A 26,508-nucleotide genomic window follows, 5' to 3' on the forward strand; every position below is an offset into this window, starting at 1 on the left:
CCCAACAAACATCATTGATCACTAAGTCCCCGCAAATACAAAATCAAGATACTACAATACTGTCAAGAAGTGGGAGTTAGTTCGCTTACATATGGGTAAATTATTTCATAACGGTTGTCATTAGCAAACGTGGTATATATATATATATATATATATATATATATATATATATATATATATATATATATATATATATATATATATATATATATATATATATATATATATCGCAACGGTTGAGCGAAAAAAACCGCATTGAAATCCCTTTTAATTTTTTAATAAAAATGAATAAAAAATAAAAGACACGCCTTAACGTTAAAGGAATAAAATATTTTAGGGCGTTGAGATTTGAACCCATGAAAACTTGATTGTAGTACCACAGTTAGCTCAACCAGCGTTATTATATCCTAACAATTTTTAATTTTAAAAAATGTTAGCGCTTGAGTTTAGAGATGTCACCACGGTGTTTGGAAGAACCATGGTGACTTAGACATTGTTGTTTGCGCGTTTAGTAGTAGTGAGGGTAATACATATACTAAACCTCTATGAGAGGATTCCTGCAGAGCATAAAACAACAATTCAACTTAAAATCTCTCCTGAGGGTCTCAACTTAAAGTCTCGTCTAAGGGACTAAACTTAAAGTCTCGTCTGAGGAGCTCCACATAAGGTAAACAAGATATATCACTTCGCCCTTCTTAAAGACCTCGTGCTTAAGGAATGATGTGCTGGTATCAATATAAGTGTCCCCCTTAAAAGGGGGCGTCAAAATTTTATTAGGATAAGCAATGTAGCATGTTGTCCTTATGATAGACTCCTTAGCCGCACATTTATAAAGGGGCCCATTTCTTGATAATGTCGCCTGTTTCATGAATCACTCGATCGTTTATGTAAGTTGTTTTTGAACTTTTTAGAATTTATGTAAAATTCACTCAAATGTGTGTTTTAGGTTAGAAATTGAAATTTTGTAATTCCAACTCCCCTATTATTCAGGATAACCCAATCTTTTCCCTTTTAAATCCTTTTCATGTATCGTTGTGGACCAAGACACATCACATCAGTTTCATGTCAAAAGTATTATGATATCTCAAAAGTTTTAAATAAATTTATGATATGATACCTCAAAAACATTAAATAAATTTATTTTCTAATAATTTAATAAATATTTTTACATAACAAAAATTAAATTTGATTTAACTATTAATAGTTAAAAAAAAAATTAAGAGCCTCCTTTTTGGATCTGCCTTAGTGGTGCTAAGTACAAGAAAAGCCTGAAAACAATCGAAGAGCAAAAAGTACAACGAAGAAATAAACGGACAGCAAATAGTATAGCCAAGAAATAAACAAACAACTTAAACAACCCAACAAACACCATTGATCACTAAGTCCCCGCAAATACAAAATCAAGATACTAATAAAGTCCACATCACGAACATAGGTTATATACTAATAAAGGCAATAAAAAAATCAATGTAACAAAGGGATGAATACTTGTTCTAAAGCTTCTGAGTAGAATTGCTGAAATTTTCTTTAGTAATTGGTATGAGTATGACAATGAAATATCTTGAAGGTCTTTGCAATTATCTGCAACGGAAAAAAAATAAAAGTCAAATAATTAAGGTGAAAATAAAGGGTAAATAGACACAACGTACCAAATCTGCTTAAAATACCATTAAACCTTATTCAGATAACCATCGACACAAAAAACACTGCCATATGACCTTAGAATAGATATCAATATAGAAAATATGTAGACCAAGCACTTCAGCAAAGAAAATGAAAACAAATTAACTTAAGTGCTTCATACATATTAATAGATTGATGCACCAATCTATAACCGTGACCCTCCTTCCTTCATTGAGGAAAATCATTTTTATTGAATCCCAATATATATATATATATATATATATATATATATATATATATATATATATATATATATATATATATATATATATATATATATATATATATATATATATATATATATATATATATATATATATATTGGTATTTTAGCTAGTAGTGATAGTTTAGAATGTAGTTGGATAGTGTGAAGAGCTTGGGTTGATAGTTGAAAGATAGTAGCAAGTAGTGTGCGAGCTAGTATCGGAGCATGGTAACACATAAGTAATCAATTTGTTGTAGGAGGAGAGTAATAGTATGATGAAGCCTTCATTGTTATTGATATTGAACCTTAAAGGCTTAAAGGCTTGAATACAATTACACATATGCTTGTCTATTTATAGGTGCTCGAGGATGTTTCTAGAATAGAACTATCTAGGCTTTTGTGGTCTTTTCTACATTACATTGACATAGAACTTTGTAGACTATAAGTAAATCTAAGAATTATTGACACAATCTAGAAACATGTAGCAACTTTAGACTATTCTAGTTTTCTCTAAACATTGTCATATATTTTTGCTAGAATGTTCTAGAAATGTGCATCAATTTCAACACTCCTCCTTGATGCATATTACGGTAACTTCAAGTGTAGTCCATAGTTGTCCAAATGTGAATTTGTGAAACTATCTCCTCCTCCATTGATACTCGTATGTAATATATTCTATTTTGAAAAGCATTATCTTCACCATGATTCAATTTTGTCACACTACTTGTACCAATGATTGTTATTAAACTATATCTCATCATTTTCGCTCCTTAGTTGCGTTTGTGATATTCCTTGTTTGTCTTGTTAAAGACTTCTAACAAGGACCACTTTTGTTGCTAGTTGCGTGTGAATCTCCTTGTCATCACTCTTGCTTCTTAGTTACTATGAGTCTCCTTGTCGTTCTTGTAGAAGAATTTTGACAGGGACTCATTCTTGCTCTAGTAGTTGCATTTGTCTTCTTAGGCTTGTACTCAAGTTGAGCCTCAGAGGCCACAGGTCTCAATTTTTTTATCGCCTGGACTTGTGCTCTATCTGAACTCGAGCCTTATTTGCCATTGGTTTACAACATTAGTTGAACTTGAAATTAAGAGGGTCGGAATGTTAGGTTACCTGAACTCCTCTCTCTTTCATTTTAGTTTTGGGTTTTAACTCAAACAGAGTTGGGCCGTGTAGCTACCTGTACTCCTTTGTGTTTGAGTCAAAGACCTCATTTTCTAGTTTTAATAGAACTGGTGGTGACAAGAAGAAATAGTTTGCTACGCCCTATGAATGATCGAACGTAGCTCTGATACCACTGTTGGTATTTTAGCTAGTAGTGATAGTTTAGAATGTAGTTGGATAGTGTGAAGAGCTTGGGTTGATAGTTGAAAGATAGTAGCAAGTAGTGTGCGAGCTAGTATCGGAGCATGGTAACACATAAGTAATCAATTTGTTGTAGTAGCAAGAACAATGTATGTTCTATGCCACTATAGTAACTAAGAAGCAAGAGTGATGACAAGGAGATTCACACGCAACTAGACAACAAAAGTGGTCCTTGTTAGAAGTCTTTAACAAGACAAACAAGGAATATCACAAACGCAACTAAGGAGCAAAAATGATGAGATATAGTTTAATAACAATCATTGTGACAAGTAGTGTGACAAAATTGAAGCATGATGAAGACCTTTGAGATGACCGACCTTGGTTTGATGAGTTACTTCCTCGGTATAGAGGTAAGTCAGAGAAATGAAGGGATATTCATCTCACAAAAGAAATACACATAAGGCTTACTTAAGAAATTCAAGATGTGCGGTTGCAAACCTGTCGCTACTCCACTCATAAAAAATGAGAAACTACAAAAGAATGATGGAGCACCAGAAGCTGATGCATCCAAATACAGAAGTCTAATTGGAAGTCTCCTATATTTAACAGCTACACGACCAGATATAATGTATGCTACAAGTCTTTTATCAAGATTCATGCAAAGCCCAAGTCAAATACACTTTGGAGCAGGAAAAAGAATTTTGAGGTATCTTCAAGGAACAAAAGAGTTCGGTATATGGTACACTAACGAATCCAACTCAGGATTACTTGGCTACACCGACAGTGATTGGGCAGGTTCGCTAGATGACATGAAGAGCACCTCTGGCTATGCTTTCTCTCTAGGATCAGGAATATTTTCTTGGGCCTCAAAGAAGCAAGCTACGGTTGCACAATCAACAGCAGAAGCAGAGTACGTGGCAGCTGCTGAAGCAACGAGTCAAGCTATATGGCTTCGCAGGATACTTGAAGACATGGGAGAAAAACAAGATGAGCCTACTAAGATCAATTGTGACAACAAATCAGCAATTGCAATGGCGAAAAATCCAGTGCATCACAGTAGAACAAAACACATAGCAATCAAGTATCACTTTATCAGAGAAGCTGAAGCAATTAAAGAGATCATACTCGACTACTGCAGGACAGAAGATCAAATTGCAGATATATTCACGAAAGCGTTGGCGAGACCAAGATTTGAAGAACTACGAGCCATGCTTGGAGTCACGGAAATTTGCATCAAGGAGGAGTGTTGAAATTGCTACAAATTTCTAGAATATTATAAATATAATATGTATGAAAATGGTAGAATATCCTAGAATTATAGTGTATAAGAATATGGTAGAATAATCTAGAACTCTAGTGTGAATGGATATGGTAGATCAATCTAGAATTATAAATGTATGTAAAATATAGAATAACCTAGAATCATCATGATACTAATCTATCATGAGAATTCTAGAAAGAACTAAAGAGATGTAGAAATATTCACCACCATTGAGAGGTTGGTGACTTGAGCCTATAAATAGGTAATTGCTATCTTGTAATTCATCATCCAAGAAATCAATGAAATAGCCTTCTTTCTAAAAAAAAAAAAAAAAAAAAAATTGTTGGTATTTTAGCTAGTAGTGATAGTTTAGAATGTAGTTGGATAGTGTGAAGAGCTTGGGTTGATAGTTGAAAGATAGTAGCAAGTAGTGTGCGAGCTAGTATCGGAGCATGGTAACACATAAGTAATCAATTTGTTGTAGGAGGAGAGTAATAGTATGATGAAGCCTTCATTGTTATTGATATTGAACCTTAAAGGCTTAAAGGCTTGAATACAATTACACATATGCTTGTCTATTTATAGGTGCTTGAGGATGTTTCTAGAATAGAACTATCTAGGCTTTTGTGGTCTTTTCTACATTACATTGACATAGAACTTTGTAGACTATAAGTAAATCTAAGAATTATTGACACAATCTAGAAACATGTAGCAACTTTAGACTATTCTAGTTTTCTCTAAACATTGTCATATATTTTTGCTAGAATGTTCTAGAAATGTGCATCAATTTCAACAAAATATATATATATATATATATATATATATATATATATATATATATATATATATATATATATATATATATATATATATATATATATATATATATATATATATATATATATATATATATATATCTTTGTGATTAAGAATTTATTTGTAATTTTGTAAGTAAAAGGATATAAATGTATATCATGCATGTGTACACACATCATAAACTATAATTCAGTTCCATTAACTCTCTAGTTTTCCTTAAAAGAATTAAAAAAAAAAAAGACAGACTTTGGTACCAATGAGGCATATTCATAGAAAATCTAGTGCAATTTTAGAAGAGGTTCCAGGTTTGGCAGATTGTTGATTAAATTAAAACAACTAACACAGCTAACGTTAATAAGACAATCACGTTTAGAAGATTTGGCAATCTTGATCAACAAGAACATGCAACATTTAATAGCATGATAAAATCAGTTCTTCATTATTCAATTAAGATGACACAATTATGAGATTGTTTGGTTCACGTTGAGTTTAACACATATGAAAAAATAATTGCCGTTCAATTCATTAAATTTAGAACAGTTCGGTTCGAAAGCATAAGAACCCTACTAACCGAACCTTAAAACAGTTTGGTTTGGTTTGAGAGTAAACTCAAGCACTTTGGTTCATTTAAAGAAAATCGTGTTTTTGGTTTGGCTGAGTTTAGTTTTCTTCCTTTAACAAAAGTTTTTTTTTTTTCATAAGCAACTTCTTGTATTAAGAAAGAGGAGTACTAGGGGTACTCCAACCCTTACAAGAACAAAACATTACCAGCCATATACTAAAACACGATAAATTTTTGAGCCCATAAACCTAAGTTCTGGCCGTGTCAAACACACAACAAAGGATTTTTATACCAGTCATAAAAGCTACAAACTAATCTGTCCTGTGGTTCCTTTAACAAAAGTAAAAAGAAGACAGAGTCCAAGAAGTTTAAGGCTATGTTTGGGAGTTTGGAGGGGAGGGGTGGGGAAGACTTAAGTGTTTTCTCATAATTGATGAATCAATAACACTAACAAATCGTATTTTTAGAAAATCTAGTGCAATGACTCTAGAAGAGGTTCGAGATTTGGCAGATTGTTTGGGACTAAAGCCAACAAGATTTGGTAATTTTGATCAACAATAACATGCATAAACTCATAAAATAAATTACACATAAAACAATTTCAACCAATTACATTTACACATGTTTTGAAATTGAATTTCTGCTGTAGTTTTATATTCTTAATTTGAAAGAGTAAGTTTGTTGAGCATCTGTAACACCTACTTTGAAAAAAATAAATGTGTATCCTTTCATAAAAATGTTTTCGGAGTTTTAGGGTGTTATAACACATGTGCAGTCAGCATCAAACCATGGCGGAACATCAGTTCCCACATGTGTCCTTCTGCAGAGAAACAGTTTGAACAAACCATGTTGTTTTGCATAATATAGTCAATCCAAAAAGGAACAACAAATGATGATTGAATGGTGTTATCCATAGCTTAGAAAAATTAGAGGAGTGGGTTAATAGTACAACATAAATTTCTAGAAATAGTTGGAAACTTTTTGGAATAATAGGTAAGTAATATAACGACGTCTAATGTATATGATCCAACGTGGTGGCTCTGATGCCACGATTGATGTTTGAATAGTTGATATAAAATAGTTTTAGGGAATTGTTTATTAAGAAGACGAAATGATTTTTTTTTTTTATGGGATGATCAATTACAAAGTATCAATTGCTTATTTATAGGTTCAAGTCATCAACCTCTCAATGGTAGTGAATGTTTCTAAATTATTTTAATTCTTTCTAAATGCCTTATGATAGATTAGTATTATAATAGTTATAGGTTCTTCTAACATTTCTATTATGATTATATCTAAGAGAATTGTAGAAATTTACAGCAATTTGTAACACATTTCATACCACTTGCTTGCATCATATCAACTATGATAGTTTGAATTTAAAATAAGATCTCGTTACTTTTGTAAAGTGAAATTGAAAACACAATAAAGAATTGTTGCAATTTTCTTTAGTAACCAGTATGACAATGATGTAATGGATTTCTTTATAAACATTCACTACAATAAAGAATTGCTGGAGCTTTATGTCAAAAGATGTAAAGGATTTCGTGCAGGACTTCCATGCGCGGGATGGGTAAATTGCCAAAAGCAATTACGGAATCCTTCTTAGTGCTTATCCCTAAGATTGTGAATCCTCGGGAGGTGGCTAAGTTCAGACCGATATGACTTATAGGCTGTATGTATAGGCTGTTATCAAAACTCACTACGCCAAAAATGATATTTTGTATCGCCTAATTTTAATAGCACTTTAAAAAAAAGTGCTATTAAAAAGGAAAAAAACACATCTATAATAGCACTTTATGATCATGCGCTATTATAAAATGCAGACTAAGTGATTTTAATAGCACTTTGTGTAAAAACGCTATTATTAAACTTTAGTAAGATAAAATAGCACTAAGTGATTTTGATGTTATATTTGTTGTAGAATTGATGGTTATGACTTATGAGTGATAAAATTTGTTTTTTGTGAAAATTTAGAACGTTTGATAGTGATATTTTTTTTGTTAGAATGAAGGTGTAATGGTTGTGTTGTATACTTACAGCTTTGGATTTGTTTTGATTATGCAAAGTCAGTTCATTGAAAAGCTCAATATATGCTTTTAATATTTTACAGGATACTACTAGTTCTTTTAAAGCTCAAAATTGATCACCAAAAGAGTGTTGTGGACAACCTTATCTCAAATACACGCGTAATTAAGCTAAATCGTTTACTTGTTTAATTTTTTTTTTGGAATGTGCACATCTCTTGTTTGTTGAAATGCCTAATTGATTATAAGAGAAATCCAATGGTTTATGGCATATTAAGTAGATAATATGAGATTTGAGTAACCTACACATTACTTTAGAAAAATAGAGAGAAGGTGAGATAAATTGGGATAGGACTTACAAACTAGAATAACTCAGCAAGAACCAAACAATGTGAGTGTAGTTTATGTAAAATTTTCTTGGAAAATATTCTGACCTTACAAATTTAAATGTGATTGGAACGCCACAGATCACTATTGATCCATTTATGAATTTAAAAAATGATGCCTTGTCGAAGCGGAGCCAAAGCTTTATCGAGCGCAGCAGCATGACGAGCTTTACTTCTGATAAGCTTTCTTCTACTATGGTGCCATATACTAACTTGTCTGGTTTGAGCTCCCCTGATTGAAAATTAGACTGGTCCATCCATGGCAAAGAACTGAATAAGATGAAAAAAATCTTATTCTTTCAGCTTTCGAAACCAACTTAGCAATTCAACAATGGTTGCGCAAAATGCGGATGATCAAGATGTATTATTAAGGTAGGAATCATGGGTTAGTTCACTTGTTATTGATGCTCCAACAGTGCAATCGGATCAATAGTGTTGATGTGTAACATCAATTGTAGTTTAATGAAAGATTAATGAACTAGGTTATGTGGTACACTTCTGTTGCATGTAGATACTTTTTTTCCCAAAGGCTCACAAAGAGGTGTTTTAAATTATATATAAGTGTTTAAATTTTAGTAAGTTAGTAATTGTTCATTTGTCTTCGACTATAGACTTTCTATGAGTGACTGTTCATACAATCATGTGACAGGGTGTTTGCTGAGTGGATACTTGGTTGGTATCATATTTGTGTTTTTTGTAGTTTGTGATTGAATTTATATTGAATTTTGTTGCAGTTATGATGGTTTAGTATCAAATAATCTATTTAATATCAACCCATGCTAATGAAGGAAGAGGTCCCTGCTGTAGTATTCAAATTGTTGCGTGACTGTACGGTATCACTTACAAAGGTATGTGTTATGTTGAGTGAGTACTTTGATGGAGTCATATTTGTGTTTTTATATTTAGTGGCTTTAGTTATGATGGTTTAATATCTAACTGACCAATTATTGTTAACCAGTTCTAATGAAGGAAGAGCTTTCTATGGTAGTATTTGGAGGTAGACGGTGTACCTCCTGATCCTTCTTTACTCCCATGCCAATGGTTTTCATTTTTCGCTCTCTCTCTATGTTAATTTAGATATTCTCGTGTCTTTTGGTAGGTGTTTTATAAATAAAACCTATCTAGACTGGTTAAATAGTTTGAATAAAAACAATAGGCTGTGGTTATGTACGGGTTTCTAAGATTAAGGTGTTTGAACCATCACAACCATGACCCAAAAGTATAGATGATTTGGTTATTAAATAATTGGTTTCTATAGTAGGTGTCGATAATAATTTGAAAACATGGATGTTGAATGTAAAATTTACATCGTTGGCATGTCGGTGTAAGACGCTTATATGCCTTTAATTTTGAAATGTTTATGCTTCATACTTGTTTTCCTATTTATCATAAGTTTTGAAGTCTTTGAGTTAGCATTCATGTTTGCCTACTTATCGAAAAAAGAATTGATTTAGTTGATGTGAATATTGAAGCATTTAATTTTGAATTATTTGTTAATAGTACAATAGTTTGATAGAATCAAAGCAAGTATGTGAGACAATGATTATCTATATATTATGATACATGGGGGTTGTATCTAATTGAGAGTAAAATTGAACTTTATCATGAATCTTACCTAATATAAAATTAAAATGTTGATGAGTGAAGATAATATAAGCATTTTGACCTTATGTACTACTCATGCAAGGATTATTTTGTACCTAGATATAATTAGAAATATAATCACTAAAGAGAAATTTGGCATACATATTTAGTTGTAGAAAAGATAATTAGTGTTGTTTTAGGTGGTTTTTGCACGCAGCAGTAAACCCACATGGCACTTAGGCAAATGGATACCAAGAAAAGTTATAGTTACGACCATTAACAAATATTTTGATTAAAATATTTATCAATAGACTTGATTTATGATAACATAATTTTGATATGATGTAGCCAATTAAACTTAGTTGGAGAAATTTAGATTGTTCTTGACTTGATTTATCAGTAGAGCTTACTAGATCTTTATGGGTCATGTATCTTGTAGTAATTCATTATAAGATTTGATTCATGATTCGGAATATACATAATTTTATATATGATTTAAATTTCGATTAGATAATCAGATCAGTTCCTATAGTTTTAAATATTTAGACTTTAAATTCTAACAGTTCCAATAGTTCCTTAATACATATTTAATTTGTAAACTTTTCTTCATTGTGGCCTTTTAATATTCAGGCTTCATTTCACGAGAATATCATGAGCCGATTTGAATTTGTATTAAGACTATCATATATTTGAGTATGAAGAGATATACAACTCACTTAAAGAAGGGAAATGAAATATAGAGAAAGCACTTTTGGAGAAGCATTGGAAGACTTGTCACTAAATAGTTTATTAGAAGCATTGCTAAGGCCTCACCTGCCGCAATAGTTACATCATGTTTATCCGTCTTCTGTAATGTTGTGCTTAAAAAATATGCTCTATAACTCTCGAAGTACTCCACTTGTACACCTAATTTTCTATGTCGCGTCAACTTATGTTATAATATTTGTAAAACAAGTAGATTTGGTTTAAAATGTTTTTTTGATAATGATGGATTATAATATATATGCAATGAGTAAATTAAAGTGTTATTAGATATTTAATTGAATGTATCTTTTTAATATTTGCACACCAAAAAAATGATTTTGTGTAAAAAAAACCGTGTATTACAATAGCGTTTTTTAGAGAGTGCTATTAATGAAACATCATATAATAGCACTATCAAACATGTGTCATATATTAGCGCTTTCTTTGAAAGTGCTATCGAACATGTGTCATATATTAGCGCTTTGTTTGAAAGTGCTATCAAACATGTGCTCTATAATAGCGCTTCATTTGAAAGTGCTATCAAAATCAAATCCAAAAACACGCAAAATGTTCACTTCGGTAGCGCTTAAGCAAAAACGCTATTAAAAACTCGTACTTCAATAGCACTTTAAAAGTGCTATTAAACAAAAAATATTTACAATAGTGGCGTGGTTAATAGTGCTTTTAAGCGCTATCAAACACAAATAAAAAGGCTATTAAATAACCGGTTAATACGGTTACAAACAATAACAGATTAATTATAGAACGAGGCAGGATTAATCACCACAATCAATAAGATGATTGCAGCCATTTAATCGAATATAGCTTGATTTTTATTTTGACTAAAATGGTATTTTAATTATTTTTATTGTTAATCACAGCGATTAATCGATTTAATCGGCGCAAATAACAAATTAAGAATATTTAATATATATGTCATGTTTTTTTTATTTTATTTAAAAAAATAATTTTAATATAATTATTAATTATTAAAACTAATATTTTAATTGCAAGAAAACAAAATAATTAGATTTTATTAAGTTTTAATTAAGGTTTTATTCAGTGTGGTGGTTAATAGGGCCCATGGCATGGTGAATCAATCAGGGGCGTGGGATCTGAATTAGTGGAGAATTAAAGGATGAGATCTGAGGGTCTATGATGGTGACCAATCCTTAGGGCGCACTGAATCAAAGGAGAAAAGTTCAACAAAATAAATATGTTGGAGCTGGGTATCGAACCCTTGCCCCTGGGGTGACATGCTCTCTTTTTTTGCCAACTGAACCAGATCTCGTATGCGTTTATCAAACGCTCTTATAGACAGATATTAAACAATTACCACGTGACACTAGAAACGCGCGCGTAAATTCAAAACAGCCAACCACGCAAGGACACACACTCGTCTTCCACCCCAGACTCATAAACCTCTGCAAATTTAGCTACGACTCAGCTACGAATTTCTCGTAGCAAACATAAGAACACGAAAATAGCGAACAGCGTATGTGCATGAATAAATTAGGCGCGACCCCCTAGACCTGCTTGTTTTCACCATACGAATCTAACCACACCATTGATTTGGCCTAATTTTACCTCTAAAAGAAAACCCTAAATCGAACCCTAAAAACTCAAAACTGACTCTAATGGCAAATCACGTTTCAAACACATAGACTCCCAACCAGCAATCCAGAAACGTTCACAACATCAAAACAAACCTAAATATGCAATCAATTTTCAACATAGATGCATGATTCATTCAGATCGAGTGAGTTTTTGAAACGACCTACCTGAGTTAAATGGAGAGATTTCTGGGGGTGTTGATGACGCGCGAGTCTCCAGACACGTTCCTAATCCCTCAACGAAGCTATTGCCACTTTCAAACTGGAATGAAACGCCTTAATTCCCTGAAACCGATCTTGAGTTTCTTGGAGAATTTTGTGTTCTTGCAAGTTCTCTTCTCTGCAGCTTTTTCGACCCCTAGTCCATTGGCTTGTGTTGTATACTTATAGGAGAGTAGAATTAGGGTAAATCTTTGTCCAAAACCTCACTTAAATCCAATCTTCCTAATTTGAGAAATTGATTTTATTTCTTGCATTTTAAGCTACTATATTTGGCCCAATTTGTATTAATTTCCTTCTCCAATCAATATGCACGAAATTGTATTATATTTTGCCTTAAATGCTGATTAAAACCAATCCCTATGCATATATTTAACCAAATATTTGATTTTCTACTTAATTAAACTATTTTAAATCATTAAAAAATGAAATAAAATTGTATAATTTAGATAAAAAAGGTGAAATTCGTGGCATGTTGTTTGGATCCCTTATGAATCAAGTTTGGGTCATAAAATATAGGCCCACTTGCAAGAAATTCAAATTGGACCTCCTTTATTTCACATTTGGTCCTCCTAAATTACCTAACTTTGATCAAGCATATCTCCTTCAATTTTTAAGCTATGAGGGAGTTCCAATACTTTTCAGAAACCTCAAGAGGTCCTCTACAAGCCACTTTGGAACATATTTTCCATTTGAAGCTTTTATCTTGATCATATCCTCTTTGGGAAAAAACTGCTTTTGAAGGATGCCTGAAAATGACCTGTAATCTTTTGCCTTGTATCTCTTAAATGAAGCATTTTTGGCCTTGGCTTGTGAGACACAAAGTTGTAGAGAATCCAATTTCCTTCAAAATAGGCTTTGAGTGGGGAATTTCTGATGTTTCATGTGAAAGTTATGCCCAGTCAAAGTTGGGTTGACTTTCTCCTAAGAAACCCTAATTTGAACCTTTTTATATTTGTTCATCTCTGAGTTTCTATTAATGGAATCATGATCAATTCTTGATCAAATGATGGTTATGCACCCCATACTTGATTTTTGCCCAATGATTATGATTTGAATCGTGCCTTGATTGTGATCGACCTTTCAGTTTGAATCAGTTGACTGTGAATTATCTGGATCATTTGAATGAGTCATGTCTTGAGATTTGAACTTGCCTTTGTTATGAGAGAAGTGTGGGAGGTAAATTTTGGGGTATGACACTAAGCTAGAAGGAAAAAAGTAGAAAAAATGAAGGTACTTATGTGGTAAGAGAACTTGCGATGGTTGAAACTTTCTCACGGAGATAGATGGCGGAGACGGCGTCGAGCAGGCTGCGAGTAGAACTCTAGAGAAGAAAGAGAAACATAAGTGAAAATAAGCCGAGTTCCCTCTTATTTATAAAGAGCTCTCACTGCGCATGTCCGAGCACGTGCCTAGGCTAGCCATCATTGCGTATTTATGACGACCCGTGGCTCAAAGCACGCATGCGACGACACCCCTTTAGTTTCCAATCATTTATTCACCTCCTCGCCAGCCGTGTCTCCTCGGTAATGAATAATCTCCTCGACAATATACCTTCCTCAGATGAATAAAAAATGCAACCTCTTCAGAAAACGTGCATCATCCCAGTATGTTCTTTCTCGAACCAGGAGTTGCTCTTAAGTCATCACTTCCATGCTCGGAGCAACGACTTGGGGGCGTGGTGGCAACTTTCACTAAAATACAAGTCAAGTCAATCCAATGGCTTTGGTCTCAATTTTACCCCGCTACAATGAGAACTTCATTAATCGACGAAGCACGCCTTGATCTAACCAAGATGCTCTCCACGTCCATAATTTTTGTCTAGATGTACAACCATTACTATAGATATAATAGTCTACTGGTTTAGCTAGGAACTAAAAAAAAGGGGTATCCATGTGTAACAAGGGATTCCGAAGCATTTAACCCAAGCTGATCTTTTAGCATTGACATCAATAGGGTGTTTATAAAGAACTTTGGACCAACCATTTTCATCAAGAGCTTCTTTGTCTCTGACATCCTAACTTGAAGAAAAAACTAGTGTAGCTTTGTAACTTTAGAGAGAGGTGGGAGTTTCTTTCTCTAACATTATCCTTGAGATTGTTTTACTTAGGGAGAAAAACATGCACGAATACGAACCTAAATGTTATAACTAAGAAAGAAAAGAAAAAATTTAAAATTTAATTTCTATTTTAATTAAATTTATTGGGGTGGTTATGATAGAGCAAGAAAAAAATTTATTTTTATTTTTAATTAATAAAAAATTATAATTAATTATTTGTAAAGTTACATGTGATATGCAAGAATTTTTTTTTAGTTAGGGATATGTTAAATGTGTGTGAGTATCACACATGTAAGTTTGTTAATGGTTAGTAGATGGTTGGAAAGTGTGTGAGTATGTTAAACTTCTTATCACTTGAATTTATAGTTTGTGAGCACACCATTATAATCACTTTTGTATCATTTTCATCATGACGAATATAGAAGAACAAGAACAACGAATTGAGTGCGATGAACTGAAATGCTGAAATTTTAAATGTTAAACTTCTAAGCACTTCCTAACGAATTGAGTGCTTAGAATTGCTGAAATTTTATTTAGTAATCGGTATGACAATGAAATGTTTCAAAGGTGTTCAACCCTGTCCTCTGTGAATCTGCAATGGGAAAAAATCCAACACAAATAATGACGGTGACAATAAAGGCCATTATTGTCATCAAGAAATTTGAAAACATATTTCATCAATACCATTAAACCTTATGCAGATAATCATCAATACAAAAAAATATATAAACCAAACACTTCAGCAACGAAAATGAAAACATATTTTAAGTGCTTCAATAGATTTATTTACCAATGAGAAAAACCAATATATTGAATTCCGAAATATATGCACGTATCTTTGAGTATAAAAGTTTATTAGGAATATTTCAGCTGAGTAAAATCAGACATTTATCTTCATTCGACATATTCACACAGACGGTTTATCTTCGGGTTTCCCAGCATTCGATATTTACCTTCACACATTCGGCATATTTGCGGTTGTTGGATTAAAATGAGACAGTTGAAATTTTAAATTCTCCAGTTTTTTTCTTCCTTTAATAGAATAAAAACTATAACAGACTCTAAGAAGCTTAAGTGTTTTGTCATGATTGATGTTGTTAAAATCTAGTGCAATGACTGTTATAGATTCCTGGTTTGGCATATTATTGGTGAAATTAAAACAACTAACACAACTAACATTAATTAGACAATCACTTGTAGAAGATTTGACATTCTTGATTTCATGCAATTACATTTACATATGCATAAATAACAGTAATGACACAAACAAATCTATCAACATTTCCAATAAACATAAAACCAAACCATGTTTTTTGTTGTACTCCAATAAGTCATAACAAAATATAGATATCAAGAAAATATATCAACACCTGATAATTCTAGTATGAATCATCTTCTTAGGCTTGCGTGTCATCACCAGGGAGTGAAAGCAAAGATTCTTTATACACTATCGATGGGGATCCATGTGAAACTGCACTATCTGGAAAGCATTTGTATGAGGAACCCTCTATAAGCTCTCCTTTATCGTTATACCTCAACAATCTAGTCCCATCTGTTACAATGATATCACCATCTTTTGTAGAGCATATTGGAGAAAATTGATGAGGAGATAGGATTTGCATAGGGAAAACAATAGCCTTAATCCAAGACGAATTTACATTGTATTCTTTCATCAACCATATTTCAATTCTACTATTTTCACAATCCATAGTCCATAAACTAAGAAATTCTCGATATACCCACAACTCATAATGATCAGACTTATGGCCTACACCATTTGGATAAGGCATATCAAAAAGTTTCCTTTCTGTTAAATCAAATGCAATAATAACTTTCATCAATGAATCTGAATGTAAAGCCACCCAATGAATAGCATCGTTAAAGAGCGATCCCACTCTGGGCTCTATCTTGTCGATCGTATAAAGGAAGTAAGTATCCTCAATTTCCTTCCACTTGTTATCTTTCAATGAGAAATATTCCAAACGTGAAAAATCTTCCTGGGCTAGAATACACGACAATGAAACCACCACGTAATCATCTCTTAACTGATCATATCCAAAACCATATAGATAATACAAATCACGTAACTCTAAATTTGTTTCATATTCACCAGGAGCTAAAGGTATTTGTTTGTGAACATAGGTGCATGGATTAAATATGCAGAAACTCGAAGAATATTGGATAAATATAAAGCCTCTACAAGAACTTATAATTTGAATAAGAGAATCAGGTTGGGGATTCAAAAAATTGAACCGTTTAACAGAAGCATTCTTTAAGTCAAGTTGTTCTTCAAAATTTATAGATATTGTTTGGCGTAATTCATTTGATATGAATTCAATTCTACGAGTTGGTGTTGTAAGTTGAAAATGTAATTTGGAAAAATTGGGATCAGAGATAAGAGAAAACCATGGTTTAGAAACACATTTGAAACGAATAAGAGACTTCACTGGTAAATTTAAAAGGATTGTAGTTATCAGTTCTCCAGGCACATAAGATTTCGTTGTTGTCGTCTTTGTCTTTCTCTTTCCCATCTTCTTCTTCTGCTCCATGCTCCTTTCTTCTCTTCGTCTTTTTCTTATCGTTTTTTGTGCTAATAGCATATGAACCTTCTCATCATTTAAGCTTTTTTTAAATGAATATCAATATTTTTTACTTGGTAAGTCTTTAAATTTTTTACAAATTTCTTTTTAGAAAATTTTCAATGTCATCTTTTATTTTAACAAATTTCCTTTTAGTTTTCGATATCAAATTTTAGTCTGCCTTGTTAAATGAATATAAAGCACGAATAAATAGAATATTTTAATATAAGGAATTTGATTAAAATTTTAAATATAATTATTTTAAAAAATTTCTTTTTAGTTTTCCATATCAAATTTTAGACTGCCTTATTAAATGAATATAAGGGACAAATAAATAGAATATTTTAATATAAGGAATTTGATGAAAATTTTAAATATAATTATTTTAATCAATTACTTATTTTAGTTTTTAATATCAAATTTTAGTCTGCCTTGTTAAATGAATAAAGGGCACGAAAAATAGAATATTTTATTATAAGGAATTTGATTAACATTTTAAATATAAATTACTATATATTAAAAATAATAAAAATAAATTAAATATCTCATCAAAGAATAAATATTTATTACTTCTAGTTTAGAAATAAATATTTAGAAATCAGTAATGTTTACCCTTCTGTATTAAAATTGGGAGGCTGTGTAGGAAAAGACACATTGAATGTGAATAAGCAGTTTGTTTTTGATGCTTAATAATTTCTAACAACTTCGATTGCAAATGTGGTTGATTTGGTGAAAATAAAATTGAGAATTTTCTGTTTTGTTTATATTTGAAACTGTAATGGAAGGGGAAGAGACAGCGTGCCTTTTAGTTGTCCCGCGAACTGGAAATATATTTACGGTTCTAAGTCATAGTTATACTTCCGGTTAGTTCCCAACTATTCCTACGTTCATGTCTAATATGATGCGAATCGAAAACATATATCTGATTTTTAAAGGCGTTTTTAAAATTTCGCGTGGTACGGTGAAAAATAGATGGGATAGAATAAAAAATTTCCAAAATAAACTAGACAAATTAAACATAAGGTTGTCGTAATTTTTTTTCTAGATATTTTATTGGTTAAAATTAACTCTATTATAAATATAATATAATAATAAAAATACTACAAAGAAAACCACTAAGCAGACCTACCCTAGGGGCTGATTTTGCCTAGGACCTCAAAATTTTGTCTATATAAATATATGTATATGTATGGGAAACTGTTATGATATCTCAAAAATTTTATATAAATTTATGATATGATACCTTAATAACATTAAAAAAGTTTTATTTCTAATAATTTAATAAATATTTTTTACATAACATAAAATAAATTCGATTTAACTAATATTAGTTTACAAAAAAATAAAATAAAAGCCTCATTTTGGATTGCCTTAGTGGTGCTAAGTAAAAGAAAAACATGAAAACAATAGAAGAGCATAAAGTTCAACGAAGAAATAAACGGACTTAAACAACCCAACAAACATCATTGATCACTAAGTCCCCGCAAATACAAAATCAAGATACTACAATACTGTCAAGAAGTGGGAGTTAGTTCGCTTACATATGGGTAAATTATTTCATAACGGTTGTCATTAGCAAACGTGGTATATATATATATATATATATATATATATATATATATATATATATATATATATATATATATATATATATATATATATATATATATATATATATATATATATATATATATATATATATATATATATATCGCAACGGTTGAGCGAAAAAAACCGCATTGAAATCCCTTTTAATTTTTTAATAAAAATGAATAAAAAATAAAAGACACGCCTTAACGTTAAAGGAATAAAATATTTTAGGGCGTTGAGATTTGAACCCATGAAAACTTGATTGTAGTACCACAGTTAGCTCAACCAGCGTTATTATATCCCTAATAATTTTTAATTTAAAAAAATGTTAGCGCTTGAGTTTAGAGATGTCACCACGGTGTTTGGAAGAACCATGGTGACTTAGGCATTGTTGTTTGCGCGTTTAGTAGTAGTGAGGGTAATACATATACTAAACCTCTATGAGAGGATTCATGCAGAGCATAAAAGAACAATTCAACTTAAAATCTCTCATGAGGGTCTCAACTTAAAGTCTCGTCTAAGGGACTAAACTTAAAGTCTCGTCTGAGGAGCTCCACATAAGGTAAACAAGATATATCACTTCGCCCTTCTTAAAGACCTCGTGCTTAAGGAATGATGTGCTGGTATGAATATAAGTGTCCCCCTTAAAAGGGGGCGTCAAAATTTTATTAGGATAAGCAATGTAGCATGTTGTCCTTATGATAGACTCCTTAGCCGCACATTTATAAAGGGGCCCATTTCTTGATAATGTCGCCTGTTTCATGAATCACTCGATCGTTTATGTAAGTTGTTTTTGAACTTTTTAGAATTTATGTAAAATTCACTCAAATGTGTGTTTTAGGTTAGAAATTGAAATTTTGTAATTCCAACTCCCCTATTATTCAGGATAACCCAATCTTTTCCCTTTTAAATCCTTTTCATGTATCGTTGTGGACCAAGACACATCACATCAGTTTCATGTCAAAAGTATTATGATATCTCAAAAGTTTTAAATAAATTTATGATATGATACCTCAAAAACATTAAATAAATTTATTTTCTAATAATTTAATAAATATTTTTACATAACAAAAATTAAATTTGATTTAACTATTAATAGTTAAAAAAAAAATTAAGAGCCTCCTTTTTGGATCTGCCTTAGTGGTGCTAAGTACAAGAAAAGCCTGAAAACAATCGAAGAGCAAAAAGTACAACGAAGAAATAAACGGACAGCAAATAGTATAGCCAAGAAATAAACAAACAACTTAAACAACCCAACAAACACCATTGATCACTAAGTCCCCGCAAATACAAAATCAAGATACTAATAAAGTCCACATCACGAACATAGGTTATATACTAATAAAGGCAATAAAAAAATCAATGTAACAAAGGGATGAATACTTGTTCTAAAGCTTCTGAGTAGAATTGCTGAAATTTTCTTTAGTAATTGGTATGAGTATGACAATGAAATATCTTGAAGGTCTTTGCAATTATCTGCAACGGAAAAAAAATAAAAGTCAAATAATTAAGGTGAAAATAAAGAGTAAATAGACACAACGTACCAAATCTGCTTAAAATACCATTAAACCTTATTCAGATAACCATCGACACAAAAAACACTGCTATATGACCTTAGAATAGATATCAATATAGAAAATATGTAGACCAAGCACTTCAGCAAAGAAAATGAAAACAAATTAACTTAAGTGCTTCATACATATTAATAGATTGATGCACCAATCTATAACCGTGACCCTCCTTCCTTCATTGAGGAAAATCATTTTTATTGAATCCCAATATATATATATATATATATATATATATATATATATATATATATATATATATATATATATATATATATATATATATATATATATATATATATATATTGGTATTTTAGCTATTAGTGATAGTTTAGAATGTAGTTGGATAGTGTGAAGAGCTTGGGTTGATAGTTGAAAGATAGTAGCAAGTAGTGTGCGAGCTAGTATCGGAGCATGGTAACACATAAGTAATCAATTTGTTGTAGGAGGAGAGTAATAGTATGATGAAGCCTTCATTGTTATTGATATTGAACCTTAAAGGCTTAAAGGCTTGAATACAATTACACATATGCTTGTCTATTTATAGGTGCTTGAGGATGTTTCTAGAATAGAACTATCTAGGCTTTTGTGGTCTTTTCTACATTACATTGACATAGAACTTTGTAGACTATAAGTAAATCTAAGAATTATTGACACAATCTAGAAACATGTAGCAACTTTAGACTATTCTAGTTTTCTCTAAACATTGTCATATATTTTTGCTAGAATGTTCTAGAAATGTGCATCAATTTCAACACTCCTCCTTGATGCATATTACGGTAACTTCAAGTGTAGTCCATAGTTGTCCAAATGTGAATTTGTGAAACTATCTCCTCCTCCATTGATACTCGTATGTAATATATTCTATTTTGAAAAGCATTATCTTCACCATGATTCAATTTTGTCACACTACTTGTCACAATGATTGTTATTAAACTATATCTCATCATTTTCGCTCCTTAGTTGCGTTTGTGATATTCCTTGTTTGTCTTGTTAAAGACTTCTAACAAGGACCACTTTTGTTGTCTAGTTGCGTGTGAATCTCCTTGTCATCACTCTTGCTTCTTAGTTACTATGAGTCTCCTTGTCGTTCTTGTAGAAGAATTTTGACAGGGACTCATTCTTGCTCTAGTAGTTGCATTTGTCTTCTTAGGCTTGTACTCAAGTTGAGCCTCAGAGGCCACAGGTCTCAATTTTTTTATCGCCTGGACTTGTGCTCTATCTGAACTCGAGCCTTATTTGCCATTGGTTTACAACATTAGTTGAACTTGAAATTAAGAGGGTCGGAATGTTAGGTTACCTGAACTCCTCTCTCTTTCATTTTAGTTTTGGGTTTTAACTCAAACAGAGTTGGGCCGTGTAGCTACCTGTACTCCTTTGTGTTTGAGTCAAAGACCTCATTTTCTAGTTTTAATAGAACTGTTGGTGACAAGAAGATATAGTTTGCTACGCCCTATGAATGATCGAACGTAGCTCTGATACCACTGTTGGTATTTTAGCTAGTAGTAATAGTTTAGAACGTAGTTGGATAGTGTGAAGAGCTTGGGTTGATAGTTGAAAGATAGTAGCAAGTAGTGTGCGAGTTAGTATCGGAGCATGGTAACACATAAGTAATCAATTTGTTGTAGGAGGAGAGTAATAGTATGATGAAGCCTTCATTGTTATTGATATTGAACCTTAAAGGCTTAAAGGCTTGAATACAATTACACATATGCTTGTCTATTTATAGGTGCTTGAGGATGTTTCTAGAATAGAACTATCTAGGCTTTTGTGGTCTTTTCTACATTACATTGACATAGAACTTTGTAGACTATAAGTAAATCTAAGAATTATTGACACAATCTAGAAACATGTAGCAACTTTAGACTATTCTAGTTTTCTCTAAACATTGTCATATATTTTTGCTAGAATGTTCTAGAAATGTGCATCAATTTCAACACTCCTCCTTGATGCATATTACGGTAACTTCAAGTGTAGTCCATAGTTGTCCAAATGTGAATTTGTGAAACTATCTCCTCCTCCATTGATACTCGTATGTAATATATTCTATTTTGAAAAGCATTATCTTCACCATGATTCAATTTTGTCACACTACTTGTCACAATGATTGTTATTAAACTATATCTCATCATTTTCGCTCCTTAGTTGCGTTTGTGATATTCCTTGTTTGTCTTGTTAAAGACTTCTAACAAGGACCACTTTTGTTGCTAGTTGCGTGTGAATCTCCTTGTCATCACTCTTGCTTCTTAGTTACTATGAGTCTCCTTGTCGTTCTTGTAGAAGAATTTTGACAGGGACTCATTCTTGCTCTAGTAGTTGCATTTGTCTTCTTAGGCTTGTACTCAAGTTGAGCCTCAGAGGCCACAGGTCTCAATTTTTTTATCGCCTGGACTTGTGCTCTATCTGAACTCGAGCCTTATTTGTCATTGGTTTACAACATTAGTTGAACTTGAAATTAAGAGGGTCGGAATGTTAGGTTACCTGAACTCCTCTCTCTTTCATTTTAGTTTTGGGTTTTAACTCAAACAGAGTTGGGCCGTGTAGCTACCTGTACTCCTTTGTGTTTGAGTCAAAGACCTCATTTTCTAGTTTTAATAGAACTGGTGGTGACAAGAAGAAATAGTTTGCTACGCCCTATGAATGATCGAACGTAGCTCTGATACCACTGTTGGTATTTTAGCTAGTAGTGATAGTTTAGAATGTAGTTGGATAGTGTGAAGAGCTTGGGTTGATAGTTGAAAGATAGTAGCAAGTAGTGTGCGAGCTAGTATCGGAGCATGGTAACACATAAGTAATCAATTTGTTGTAGTAGCAAGAACAATGTATGTTCTATGCCACTATAGTAACTAAGAAGCAAGAGTGATGACAAGGAGATTCACACGCAACTAGACAACAAAAGTGGTCCTTGTTAGAAGTCTTTAACAAGACAAACAAGGAATATCACAAACGCAACTAAGGAGCGAAAATGATGAGATATAGTTTAATAACAATCATTGTGACAAGTAGTGTGACAAAATTGAAGCATGATGAAGACCTTTGAGATGACCGACCTTGGTTTGATGAGTTACTTCCTCGGTATAGAGGTAAGTCAGAGAAATGAAGGGATATTCATCTCACAAAAGAAATACACAGAAGGCTTACTTAAGAAATTCAAGATGTGCGGTTGCAAACCTGTCGCTACTCCACTCATAAAAAATGAGAAACTACAAAAGAATGATGGAGCACCAGAAGCTGATGCATCCAAATACAGAAGTCTAATTGGAAGTCTCCTATATTTAACAGCTACACGACCAGATATAATGTATGCTACAAGTCTTTTATCAAGATTCATGCAAAGCCCAAGTCAAATACACTTTGGAGCAGGAAAAAGAATTTTGAGGTATCTTCAAGGAACAAAAGAGTTCGGTATATGGTACACTAACGAATCCAACTCAGGATTACTTGGCTACACCGACAGTGATTGGGCAGGTTCGCTAGATGACATGAAGAGCACCTCTGGCTATGCTTTCTCTCTAGGATCAGGAATATTTTCTTGGGCCTCAAAGAAGCAAGCTACGGTTGCACAATCAACAGCAGAAGCAGAGTACGTGGCAGCTGCTGAAGCAACGAGTCAAGCTATATGGCTTCGCAGGATACTTGAAGACATGGGAGAAAAACAAGATGAGCCTACTAAGATCAATTGTGACAACAAATCAGCAATTGCAATGGCGAAAAATCCAGTGCATCACAGTAGAACAAAACACATAGCAATCAAGTATCACTTTATCAGAGAAGCTGAAGCAATTAAAGAGATCATACTCGACTACTGCAGGACAGAAGATCAAATTGCAGATATATTCACGAAAGCGTTGGCGAAACCAAGATTTGAAGAACTACGAGCCATGCTTGGAGTCACGGAAATTTGCATCAAGGAGGAGTGTTGAAATTGCTACAAATTTCTAGAATATTATAAATATAATATGTATGAAAATGGTAGAATATCCTAGAATTATAGTGTATAAGAATATGGTAGAATAATCTAGAACTCTAGTGTGAATGGATATGGTAGATCAATCTAGAATTATAAATGTATGTAAAATATAGAATAACCTAGAATCATCATGATACTAATCTATCATGAGAATTCTAGAAAGAACTAAAGAGATGTAGAAATATTCACCACCATTGAGAGGTTGGTGACTTGAGCCTATAAATAGGCAATTGCTATCTTGTAATTCATCATCCAAGAAATCAATGAAATAGCCTTCTTTCTAAAAAAAAAAAATGTTGGTATTTTAGCTAGTAGTGATAGTTTAGAATGTAGTTGGATAGTGTGAAGAGCTTGGGTTGATAGTTGAAAGATAGTAGCAAGTAGTGTGCGAGCTAGTATCGGAGCATGGTAACACATAAGTAATCAATTTGTTGTAGGAGGAGAGTAATAGTATGATGAAGCCTTCATTGTTATTGATATTGAACCTTAAAGGCTTAAAGGCTTGAATACAATTACACATATGCTTGTCTATTTATAGGTGCTTGAGGATGTTTCTAGAATAGAACTATCTAGGCTTTTGTGGTCTTTTCTACATTACATTGACATAGAACTTTGTAGACTATAAGTAAATCTAAGAATTATTGACACAATCTAGAAACATGTAGCAACTTTAGACTATTCTAGTTTTCTCTAAACATTGTCATATATTTTTGCTAGAATGTTCTAGAAATGTGCATCAATTTCAACAAAATATATATATATATATATATATATATATATATATATATATATATATATATATATATATATATATATATATATATATATATATATATATATATATATATATATATATATATATATATACAGGGGCGGAGCCAAGGCCCAGCTAGCCTGGGCAGGCGCCCGGGCTCAACCCCTATTTTCTATGTACTCCCTCCAATTTAATAGTCAATTTTTAAACAAAATCATGGGCAAAATAGGGGCAAAATTAATAAAAATAGGGTGTGAAAATTAAAACAAATGAATAATTAATGGTGTAAAGTTTTTGCCCAGGCTGCATAAAATTCCTGGCTCCGCCACTGTATATATATATATATATATATATATATATATATATATATATATATATATATATATATATATATATATATATATATATATATATATGAGGAGGGATCAAATTACACCCGAAGAGTTACACCACGAGTTACACTCGTTCAATAATTACATCTCGAAATAATATTTTTTAAACTCAACCGTTGGATTGAAACATAATATCATATAGATCATACCTATAAAGTTTGAGCTTAATCTATAATGATTTACTATAGCATCAAGATATCCAAAGATTAGCGTCAAAATGAGCTTTCATATAACGTTAATTTTGATGTTATTCAATGACATAGTAAATCATTATAGATTAAGTTCAAACTTTATAGGAATGATCTATATGATATTATGTTTCAATCCAACGGTTGAATTTAAAAAATATTATTTCGAGATGTAGTTATTCAACGAGTGTAACTCGTGGTGTAACTCTTCGGGTGTAATTTGATCCCTCCTCTATATATATATATATATATATATATATATATATATATATATATATATATATATATATATATATATATATATATATATATATATATATATATATATATATATATATATATATATATATATATATATATATATATATATATATATATATATATATATATATATATCTTTGTGATTAAGAATTTATTTGTAATTTTGTAAGTAAAAGGATATAAATGTATATCATGCATGTGTACACACATCATAAACTATAATTCAGTTCCATTAACTCTCTAGTTTTCCTTAAAAGAATTAAAAAAAAAAAAAGACAGACTTTGGTACCAATGAGGCATATTCATAGAAAATCTAGTGCAATTTTAGAAGAGGTTCCAGGTTTGGCAGATTGTTGGTTAAATTAAAACAACTAACACAGCTAACGTTAATAAGACAATCACGTTTAGAAGATTTGGCAATCTTGATCAACAAGAACATGCAACATTTAATAGCATGATAAAATCAGTTCTTCATTATTCAATTAAGATGACACAATTATGAGATTGTTTGGTTCACGTTGAGTTTAACACATATGAAAAAATAATTGCCGTTCAATTCATTAAATTTAGAACAGTTCGGTTCGAAAGCATATGAACCCTACTAACCGAACCTTAAAACAGTTTGGTTTGGTTTGAGAGTAAACTCAAGCACTTTGGTTCATTTAAAGAAAATCGTGTTTTTGGTTTGGCTGAGTTTAGTTTTCTTCCTTTAACAAAAGTAAAAAGAAGACAGAGTCCAAGAAGT

The 26,508-nt window shown here is 31.9% G+C and overlaps 1 protein-coding gene across 1 annotated transcript; it reads right to left on the reverse strand.

The window, feature by feature from the left end:
- Positions 1 to 15,858: 15,858 nt before the first annotated feature.
- LOC131603378 (F-box/kelch-repeat protein At3g06240-like) lies at positions 15,859 to 17,010 on the reverse strand. Its single transcript, XM_058875696.1, has 2 exons — positions 16,882 to 17,010; positions 15,859 to 16,548 (listed from the first exon to the last, which is right to left on the reverse strand). Exons 1-2 carry the CDS (start codon positions 17,008 to 17,010, stop codon positions 15,859 to 15,861), a joined length of 819 nt encoding a protein of 272 aa, XP_058731679.1.
- Positions 17,011 to 26,508: the final 9,498 nt, after the last annotated feature.

This window comes from Vicia villosa, linkage group LG1 (genome assembly GCF_029867415.1).
Source record: "Vicia villosa cultivar HV-30 ecotype Madison, WI linkage group LG1, Vvil1.0, whole genome shotgun sequence".
Lineage (NCBI taxonomy): Eukaryota > Viridiplantae > Streptophyta > Magnoliopsida > Fabales > Fabaceae > Vicia > Vicia villosa.